A 10597-nucleotide genomic window follows, 5' to 3' on the forward strand; every position below is an offset into this window, starting at 1 on the left:
ATTAGGAGTAATCTAAAAGAGGGAAGAGGAGAGGGATTAGGAGTAATCTAAAAGAGGGAAGAGGAGAGGGATTAGGAGTAATCTAGAAGAGGGAAGGGGAGAGGGATTAGGAGTAATCTAAAAGAGGGAAGAGGAGAGGGATTAGGAGTAATCTAAAAGAGGGAAGAGGAGAGGGATTAGGAGTAATCTAAAAGAGGGAAGAGGAGAGGGATTAGGAGTAATCTAAAAGAGGGAAGAGGAGAGGGATTAGGAGTAATCTAGAAGAGGGAAGAGGAGAGGGATTAGGAGTAATCTAGAAGAGGGAAGAGGAGAGGGATTAGGAGTAATCTAGAAGAGGGAAGAGGAGAGGGATTAGGAGTAATCTAGAAGAGGGAAGAGGAGAGGGATTAGGAGTAATCTAGAAGAGGAAAGAGATTAGGAGTAATCTAAAAGAGGGAAGAGGAGAGGGATTAGGAGTAATCTAGAAGAGGGAAGAGGAGAGGGATTAGGAGTAATCTAGAAGAGGGAAGAGGAGAGGGATTAGGAGTAATCTAAAAGAGGGAAGAGGAGAGGGATTAGGAGTAATCTAAAAGAGGGAAGAGGAGAGGGATTAGGAGTAATCTAAAAGAGGGAAGAGGAGAGGGATTAGGAGTAATCTAAAAGAGGGAAGAGGAGAGGGATTAGGAGTAATCTAAAAGAGGGAAGAGGAGAGGGATTAGGAGTAATCTAAAAGAGGGAAGAGGAGAGGGATTAGGAGTAATCTAGAAGAGGGAAGGGGAGAGGGATTAGGAGTAATCTAAAAGAGGGAAGAGGAGAGGGATTAGGAGTAATCTAAAAGAGGGAAGAGGAGAGGGATTAGGAGTAATCTAGAAGAGGGAAGAGGAGAGGGATTAGGAGTAATCTAGAAGAGGGAAGAGGAGAGGGATTAGGAGTAATCTAAAAGAGGGAAGAGGAGAGGGATTAGGAGTAATCTAGAAGAGGGAAGAGGAGAGGGATTAGGAGTAATCTAAAAGAGGGAAGAGGAGAGGGATTAGGAGTAATCTAAAAGAGGGAAGAGGAGAGGGATTAGGAGTAATCTAAAAGAGGGAAGAGGAGAGGGATTAGGAGTAATCTAAAAGAGGGAAGAGGAGAGGGATTAGGAGTAATCTAGAAGAGGGAAGAGGAGAGGGATTAGGAGTAATCTAAAAGAGGAGAGGGATTAGGAGTAATCTAGAAGAGGGAAGAGGAGAGGGATTAGGAGTAATCTAGAAGAGGGAAGAGGAGAGGGATTAGGAGTAATCTAGAAGAGGGAAGAGGAGAGGGATTAGGAGTAATCTAAAAGAGGAGAGGGATTAGGAGTAATCTAGAAGAGGGAAGAGGAGAGGGATTAGGAGTAATCTAGAAGAGGAAAGAGGAGAGAGTTTAGGAGTAATCTAGAAGAGGGAAGAGGAGAGGGATTAGGAGTAATCTAGAAGAGGAAAGAGGAGAGGGATTAGGAGTAATCTAGAAGAGGAAAGAGATTAGGAGTAATCTAAAAGAGGGAAGAGGAGAGGGATTAGGAGTAATCTAGAAGAGGGAAGAGGAGAGGGATTAGGAGTAATCTAAAAGAGGGAAGAGGAGAGGGATTAGGAGTAATCTAAAAGAGGGAAGAGGAGAGGGATTAGGAGTAATCTAAAAGAGGGAAGAGGAGAGGGATTAGGAGTAATCTAAAAGAGGGAAGAGGAGAGGGATTAGGAGTAATCTAAAAGAGGGAAGAGGAGAGGGATTAGGAGTAATCTAGAAGAGGGAAGGGGAGAGGGATTAGGAGTAATCTAGAAGAGGGAAGAGGAGAGGGATTAGGAGTAATCTAAAAGAGGGAAGAGGAGAGGGATTAGGAGTAATCTAGAAGAGGAGAGGGATTAGGAGTAATCTAAAAGAGGGAAGAGGAGAGGGATTAGGAGTAATCTAAAAGAGGGAAGAGGAGAGGGATTAGGAGTAATCTAAAAGAGGGAAGAGGAGAGGGATTAGGAGTAATCTAAAAGAGGGAAGAGGAGAGGGATTAGGAGTAATCTAAAAGAGGGAAGAGGAGAGGGATTAGGAGTAATCTAGAAGAGGGAAGAGGAGAGGGATTAGGAGTAATCTAGAAGAGGGAAGAGGAGAGGGATTAGGAGTAATCTAGAAGAGGGAAGGGGAGAGGGATTAGGAGTAATCTAAAAGAGGGAAGAGGAGAGGGATTAGGAGTAATCTAAAAGAGAGATTAGGAGTAATCTAGAAGAGGAAAGAGGTGAGAGAAAGAAGGGGGAATAGATGAGTAATATCTTTGTTTATTATTGTATCAGATAAAAATATACCTTTTTGACCTATGGCAGCACTTACATCAACTTTGTATTTATGCACATGTGATGTGTGTGTGTGCTCATGTTTCTCTCTCTGTCTGCGTTTTAGAAGAAGCAGAAGGACACCAACGCCCCCAAGAGGCCGATGAGTTCCTACATGCTGTGGCTCAACTCCAGCCGAGAGCGCATCAAGTCGGAAAACCCCGGAATCTCCATCACAGAGATCTCCAAGAAGGCAGGAGAGATGTGGAAACAGATAGGGAAGGAGGACAAAGAGGTGAGGGATGGGAAATGCTTTCTCTACTCTCTGTTTCCTCTATTCTGCTCCTCTCTCCCATTTTTCGGTTTGGGCATTTTGAATAAAATAATTGTCCCCTTAGTGAACTGTAATTCTGTATTTAAACCGTTATTTAAGAAAACAGTTTGATAACAGAATGTTTCTCTCTGCTAGGAATGGGACGGGAAGGCAGAGGAGGCTAAAAAGAACTACGAGAAAGCCATGAAAGAATACAGAGAGAGTGGTGGAGGGTCCTCCACACCAGCCAAGAAGTAGGAGACCAGAAACACACACACACACACACACACACACACACACACACACACACACACACACACACACTACCAGGTGCACATAGAAGCTCTCTTAACACACACACTCATAACAACCATCTTGACCCTAGGGTTCCATTTCTCTCCATCAGGGAGAGCAAGAAGAAGGCGGGAGGCAAGAAGGAGGACAAGAAGAGGAAGTCTGGTGGAGGAGAGAAGGAAAAGGAGCAAGGAGGGAACGACAGCTTCAAGAGCCGAGAGTTTATCTCCAGTGAGGAGAGTTCGTCTGACGGTGAACGCAAGAAAGCCAAGAAGGCCAAGAAAGCCAAAGGCAAACCTCAGAGCAGGGGCAAGGTACTGCACTGTCACCATGGCAACAATAGGATGAATTGATGGGATTATCATAGTGAAGAATATCTCTCTCTCTCTCTCTCTCTCTCTCTCTCTCTCTCTGTGTGTGCGTCTCTCTCTCTGTGTGTGTGCGTCTCTCTCTCTGTGTGTGTGCGTCTCTCTCTCTGTGTGTGTGCGTCTCTCTCTCTGTGTGTGTGCGTCTCTCTCTCTGTGTGTGTGCGTCTCTCTCTCTGTGTGTGTGCGTCTCTCTCTCTGTGTGTGTGCGTCTCTCTCTCTGTGTGTGCGTCTGTCTCTCTGTGTGTGCGTCTCTCTCTCTGTGTGTGTGCGTCTCTCTCTCTGTGTGTGCGTCTGTCTCTCTGTGTGTGCGTCTGTCTCTCTGTGTGTGCGTCTCTCTCTCTCTGTGTGTGTGTGCGTCGCTCTCTCTCTCTCTGTGTGTGCGTCTCTCTCTCTCTGTGTGTCCGTTTCTCTCTTTCTCTCTGTGTCCGTCTCTCTCTTTCTCTCTGTGTGCGTCTCTCTCTCTCTCTCTCTCTCTCTCTCTCTCTCTCTCTCTCTCTCTCTCTGTGTCCGTCTCTCATTGTGTCTCTGTCTCAGGAGTCTGAGGAGGAAGAAGAGGAAGCGATGACCACACCCCCCAGCTCTGTAGAGGACTCTGACTGAGGAGAGGGGGAGGAGCCTCGCTGGACCTGCTGAAGACATCTCAACGAATGGAGAACATTTGGACAAGTTTCCTCAGTGACCGGTGCACGAAGAAACGCAGATCATAAACACACACACTAAGCGTTAAATGGACCAATCATTTGTACTCCCGCTCTGATGTCCTACATATTCTCAGAAAGTGAATACCTCTTGCTGTGCTGACAGACTATTTGTTTTCCTGATGCTATATAGAGGCTTTCAACAGACTAAGTCCGATCTATCCAACAGCATATTATGTACTACATTACCCATGATTCTACTGGGTTCTATTCTATTCGCCCCATGGGGATGGTTGTAGTTTAATAGCACTGAGACATGCAGAGGGGTCTTGAGGTTTTAAACTGTTTAGAGAAATTAAGAACTGCAATTCTGTGCGTTTTTGTTTATTTGCCATGTCAAGTTTGTCTTTTTCAAAGTGAAAAAATAAATCTTTTTTTAATAAAATGTGAGTGATTGTTTGTGGGGACTTGAGGAAATGAAAGGAACTGAGATGGGGGGGGGGGCGTTTGGGAGGATTGGGATGGAGCCAGGTCAGAGGATGAATGTATTCTATGAGTGGAGGGCTATCTGGTAGAGGAATGAGATTTAAACCAATAGAGACTGGTCTCTACCCTGAAATGAATCTGAAGACCACCAGCTCTCACACACACAAACACACACACACCCAGTTGGCTATAATATGTTGTGAGGTCAGCAACCACATCAAATGGAGGCAGATGAGGACTGTATTAACACACACCCACTTACACAAATGATAATAGGCAGAAGTACACACACTTCCAAAAATACCTTTTTTCATGACTTCTATTAACTGGCTCTTAATTGAGCTTGTAGATAGTTTGACGTTAGCGGCTGTACTGAGAGATATTACATACATGAAGGTTTATTATGCTATATTGTTCAGATGTGCCACATTAGCCAATCAACAAGTCATATATCTGGAAGTATTAAGCTATGTTATTGTAGGCTCATAGAGGCAGGGAATGGTTTTGCCCTTTGGAATTGGAGGAGAGGAGAGAGGCAAAGAACGATTCCCTGTATAATAACAGAACAAGACCGGTTGTAGTAGTGAGTGTGTGGAGGGAAGGGACAAAAGGTGAACCATGAGGAACTTCATCCTGGATGCAGAAAGTTGTTAAAGGTTCAATGCAGCCATTTTTATCTCAATATCAAATCATTTCTGGGTAACAATTAAGTACCTTACTGCTGGCAAGAATTTTGTTAGGACTGTCATGCAGTGGTCTGAGTGGGGAAGGGGAAACTGAAAATTGGTCTTATTGGTCTCAACGAATTTACCGCATGGTGATGTCCATCCCACCAAAACAGGCAGAAATTTCAAGCGCTCTTTTCAAACAGATCATACACTAAAAGGGCTTATCATAATTTTAACAATTTCACAGTATTATTCCAAACTCATAGTGTGGAAATACATAAAACACGGGAGAAATCAAGCTTTTGAGTGCACTGGGGCTTTAAAACGAAGAGAGGACCTTAAATTATTTTTCTGCTACTTATATAGAGTTGAAGTCAGAAGTTTACATACACCTTAGCCAAATACATTTTAACTCCGTTTTTCACAATTCCTGACATTTAAACCTAGTAAAAATTCCCTGTCTTGTGTCAGTTAGGATCACCACTTTATTTTAAGAATGTGAAATGTCAGAGTAATAGTAGAGAGAATGATTTATTTCAGCTTTTATTTCTTTCATCACATTCCCAGTGGGTCATAAGTTTACATACACTAAAATAGTATTTGGTAGCATTGCCTTTAAATTGTTTAACTTGGGTCAAATGTTTTGGGTAGCCTTCCACAAGCTTCTCACAATAAGTTGGGTGAATTTTGGCCCATTCTTCCTGACAGAGCTGGTGTAACTGAGTCAGGTTTCTAGGCCTCCTTGCTCTAACACGCTTTTTCAGTTCTGCCTACACATTTTCTATAGGATTGAGGTCAGGGCTTAGTGATGGCCACTTCAATACATCTTTGTTGTCCTTAAGCCATTTTGCCACAACTTTGGAAGTATGCTTGGGGTCATTGTCCATTTGGAAGACCCATTTGCGAGCAAGCTTTAACTTCCTGACTGATGTCTTGAGATGTTGCTTCAATATATCCACATAATTTTCCTACCTCATGATGCCATCTATTTTGTGAAGTGCATCAGTCCCTCCTGCAGCAAAGCACCCCCACAACAGGATGCTGCCACCCCCATGCTTCACAGTTGGGATGGTGTTCTTCGGCTTGCAAGCCTCCCCCTTCCTTGCTGAACGGCCTTTCAGGTTATGTCGATATAGGACATGTTTTACTATGGATATAGATACTTTTTATTTCCTCCAGCATCTTCACAACGTCCTTTGCTGTATGACGGCTGCGTGGTCCCATGGTGTTTATACTTGCGTACTTTTGTTTGTACAGATGAACGTGGTACCTTCGGGCGTTTGGAAATTGCTCCCAAGGATGAACCAGGTTTACAATTTATTTTCTGACGTCTTGGCTGATTTTTATTTTCCCATGATGTCAAGTAAAGAGGCACTGAGTTTGAAGGTAGGCCTTGAAATACACCCACAGGTACACCTCCAATTGACTCAAATTATGTCAATTCGCCTACCAAAACTGTAGTTTGTTAACAAGAAATTTTGTGGAGTGGTTGAAAACTAGTTTTAAATACTCCAACCTAAGTGTATGTAAACTTCCGACTTCAACTGTTATATATATATATATATATATATATATATATATATATATATATATATATATATATATATATATATATATATATGTGTGTATATGGTTTAACTAAGCAGGGATGGTTGTTTCAGAGTGAATTATAATGATAGATGTTGGCGAGGCACCGTAGAGACAGTGGTTGTAGAGTGGGGTCAGAATAGTAAGGCTGCTTATTAAAAGGGTCTGGGTGGGGAGTGTTGTTTTTAAAAGGTGCTGGGTAAGGTGGGGAGTGTGGTTTTTAAAAGAGGATGGGTAAGGTGGGGAGTGTTGTTTTTAAAAGGTGCTTGGTAAGGTGGGGAGTGTGGTTTTTAAAAGAGGATGGGTAAGGTGGGGAATGTTATTTTTAAAGGGGATGGGTAAGGTGGGAGTGTGGTTTTAAAAGCTTTACCATGTTCATCAGAGATCCCTCCCTGCCTCAGGTCACTGCAACTCAATCCCTTATGTCAGCGTTTCCCAAACTCAGTCCTCGGTCCCCCCTTGGGTGCATGTTTTGGTTTTTGTCCCAGCATTACACAGCTGATTAAAATTATCAATTTATCATCAAGCTTTGATTTTTTGAATCAGCTGTGTAGTGCTAGGGCAAAAACCAAAATGTGCACCCAGGGGGCCCTGGGAACGAGTTTGGGGAACCCTGGGTTATGTGTATATCTATAATTTTGCTAAGACTTACTTTTTTGCATGTGCATGTTTATCTGTTCATGCTGAGTCCATTTCCTGTATGATGATAACTTGTGGTTTTCCCTTTCACAAAAATCTTAGTAATGAGAGAGACCTCAGTCAATCTGATTTCCTCTCTCTCTCTTTCGCTCTCTTTCTGTCTTTCTCTCTCTTCGCAACTCCCTCTCTCGCTCGCTCTCTCTCTTTCTGTATCTCTTGTGTCATTAGCATGCGGTCATGTGTGCTTCCTGGTTCTTATTAAGTCTCTCATGTAACATTTATGTCTGAAGTGTATATAGATTTCAGAGAACCATGTCATTTCCTGGAACGTGACAACATTGCCTCGGTGTGTGCACTCAGAGCTCATATAACTGTATTGTGTTGCATTACTGTAATTTGCCATAGAAGTAATGGAACCACTTAAGAAATTAAGAGATGCTATCGTCCAGCTCGGTCTCTAGACACTACACACATGTACACACGTAGCAAACACACACATTTTGAAATTATTGCATTAACACACTGTGTGGATGACTACGCGTGACTATTATAGCCATTATCATTAGACCCATAATGATATGTCATATAGTTTGTATTGATCTCTAAAAGGCATCTACTATTCTGTGTTTACTGTTCTGCAGAGTACTGTCCACACGTTGTTCTGTTCTGCTCTCACGTTTTAGGGAAGACCCAGATGCAGACAGTGTTGAAGTAACAAAAGTTTATTACTAGAAAGGGGGGCAGGCAGTCTCAGGGTCAGGGCAGGCAGAGGTCGGTAATTCAGATCAGAGTCCAAACGGTACAGAATGACAGGCAGTCTCAGGGTCAGGGCAGGCAGAGGTCGGTAATTCAGATCAGAGTCCAAAAGGTACAGAATGGCAGGCAGTCTCAGGGTCAGGGCAGGCAGAGGTCCATAATCCAGTGTGATGTGACAACGTAGAGAACGGCAGGCAGGCTCAGGGTCAGGGCAGACAGAATGGTCAAAACCGGGAAAACTAGAAAACAGGAACTAGAAACAGACAGGAGCAAGGGGAAAACGCTGGTAGGCTTGACGAACAAAACGAACTGGCAACAGACAAACAGAGAACACAGGTATAAATACACTAGGGATAATGGGGAAGATGGGCAACACTTGGAGGGGGGTGGAGACAAGCACAAAGACAGGTGAAACAGATCAGGGTGTGACAGTACCCCCCCCTCTAGGGCGTCCTACCTGGGCGTATACCTGGTTGACCGGGGTGCTGGCGTTGGAAATCAGCAATGAGGCCTGGGTCCAGGAGACAAAGGGCTGAGAGAGATAGGTTTGATTCTAGACACATGAAAAGTGGGAAGTATACGGAGGGTACGGGGCAACAGAAGATGAACAGCAGAGGGGCTAATGACAGAGATGGGGAAAGGGGCAATAAACCGGGCCGGAAGATTGCTGGACTCCACCCGGAGGGGCAAATCCCGGGTGGACAGCCATACCTTCTACCCGAGACTATACCGGGGAGCCGGGGTCTGGTGGCGGTCCACTTGTTGTTGATACCTGGAAGTGGTCTTGAGAAGGGCTGACCAGGTTCTCTTCCAGGTATGATGACAGCAGCGCACAAACATGTGGGCCAAAGGTATGCCAACCTCTTCCTCTTGCTCAGGGAAGAGCGGGAGCTGATAACCCAGGGAACACTCAAAGGGAGAAAGACCCGTGGCAGAGCAAGGAAGGATGTTGTGGGCGTATTCGAAACCAGGCAGCGAAGAGTCTTCTCCAGGTCTTGGTTTGCTTGCTCAGACTGGCCGTCGGACTGGGGGTGGAACCAGGAGGACAGGCTGGCCAACGACCCAATGAGTGTGCAGAACGCCTTCCAGAACTGGGACGAGAACTGAGGACCCCGGTCGGAGACCATGTCCACTGGGAGTCCATGGATCCGGAAGACGTGCTGCATCATGAGCTGGGCTGTCTCTTTGGCAGAGGGTAGCTCGGAGAAAGGAATGAAGTGGGCGGCTTTGGAAAACCGGTCCACTATTGTCAGGATGGCGGTGTTGTCATCAGATGGGGGGGAGACCCGTGACAAAGTCTAAGGATATGTGAGACCAGGGACAGTGAGGGACAGGCAGAGATTAAAGGAGACCAGTCGGAGCTTGCCAAGGAGTCTTGTTCTGCTCACAGATCATGCATGCGGCGACGAACATGGAGACGTCAGGAACCATGGTAGGCCAACAAAAGCGTTGTCGCACCAAGGTCAGGGTCCGACGGGAGCCCGGGTGGCAGGCAAGCCTGGAGTAGTGGGCCCACTCCAGGACTGAGGAGCGGACTGCGTCAGGAACAAACATCTGGTTATCTGGCCCCCTCCCCTGGGGTTCGGCTGGGAAAGCTGCGCCTCATGAACCTGCTTCCCTATTCCCTAGCTGAGTGTCGTTGCCAGGCACGATGCCTAACAGACAACCCGCGGAATTGCTCCAGCAATGTGTTCAACGCTCAGTCATGGGATTCGGTCAAGGTCTGGAACTCTTCCATAAGACCACGAAGCAACTCCTTGTGTCGTCCAATGGTGACTCCTTGGGAGGAGGTGGCGTTGCGGAGCTGGTCTGTGTCTGCTCGGTCAGTCATGGCCAGTTCGTACTATCACATTTTAGTGAAGACCCAGATGCGGACAGTGTCGAAGTAACAAAAGTTAATTACTAGAACAGGGGACAGGCAAAACAACAGCTCAAGGGCAGGCAGAGGTCGGTAATCCAGATCTATAACGTTTCAGGTAAGACCAAAGTGCAGACTGTGTTGAAGTAACAATGTTTATTACAGCAACAGGGGCAGGCAAACGACAGGTCAAGGCAGGCAGGGGTCGATAATCCAGAGTAGTGGGGCAAAGGTACAGGACGGCAGGCAGGCCCAGGGTCAGGTCAGGCAGAGGTCGGTAATCCAGAGAAGGGACAACAGTACAGGACGGCAGGCAGGCTCAGGGTCAGGGAAAGGCAGCGTGGTCAGGCAGGCGGGCTCAGAGTCCGGACAGGCAAGGGTCAAAACCAGGAAGGCGAGAAAAAGTGAGACTGGGGAAAAGCAGGAGCTGAGAAAAACGCTGGTTGAATTAACAAACAAGACAGGCAGGCAGAGATCAATAATCCAGTGTGATATGACAAGGTACAGAATGGCAGGCAGGCTCAGGCTCAGGGTGGGCAGAATGGTCAAAACCGGGAAAACTAGAAAACAGGAACTAGAAACAGACAGGAGCAAGGGGAACAATGCTAGTAGGCTTGACGAACAAAATGAACTAGCAAGAGACAAACAGAGAACACAGGTATAAATACACTGGGGATAATGGGGAAGATGGGCAACACCTGGATGGGGTGGAGACAAGCACAAAGACAGGTGAAA

At 45.6% G+C, this 10597-nt stretch overlaps 1 protein-coding gene across 5 annotated transcripts in view; it reads left to right on the plus strand.

The window, feature by feature from the left end:
- ssrp1a (structure specific recognition protein 1a) overlaps nt 1-4313 on the plus strand; it is a 30160-nt gene extending 25847 nt beyond the window's left edge. For 3 of the 5 annotated variants that reach the window (XM_045718088.1, XM_045718089.1, XM_045718090.1), the window contains 4 exons: nt 2383-2550; nt 2725-2822; nt 2954-3176; nt 3765-4313. In XM_045718088.1, coding sequence (XP_045574044.1) covers nt 2383-2550; nt 2725-2822; nt 2954-3176; nt 3765-3830 — 555 coding nt within the window. In that variant the 3' untranslated portion in view covers nt 3831-4313. The remainder of the gene's footprint in view (nt 1-2382; nt 2551-2724; nt 2823-2953; nt 3177-3764) is intronic. The other 2 variants (XM_045718091.1, XM_045718092.1) reach the window with 1 other exon arrangement.
- The last annotated feature ends 6284 nt before the right edge of the window (nt 4314-10597 follow it).

This window comes from Salmo salar, chromosome ssa05 (genome assembly GCF_905237065.1).
Source record: "Salmo salar chromosome ssa05, Ssal_v3.1, whole genome shotgun sequence".
NCBI classification, from domain to species: domain Eukaryota; kingdom Metazoa; phylum Chordata; class Actinopteri; order Salmoniformes; family Salmonidae; genus Salmo; species Salmo salar.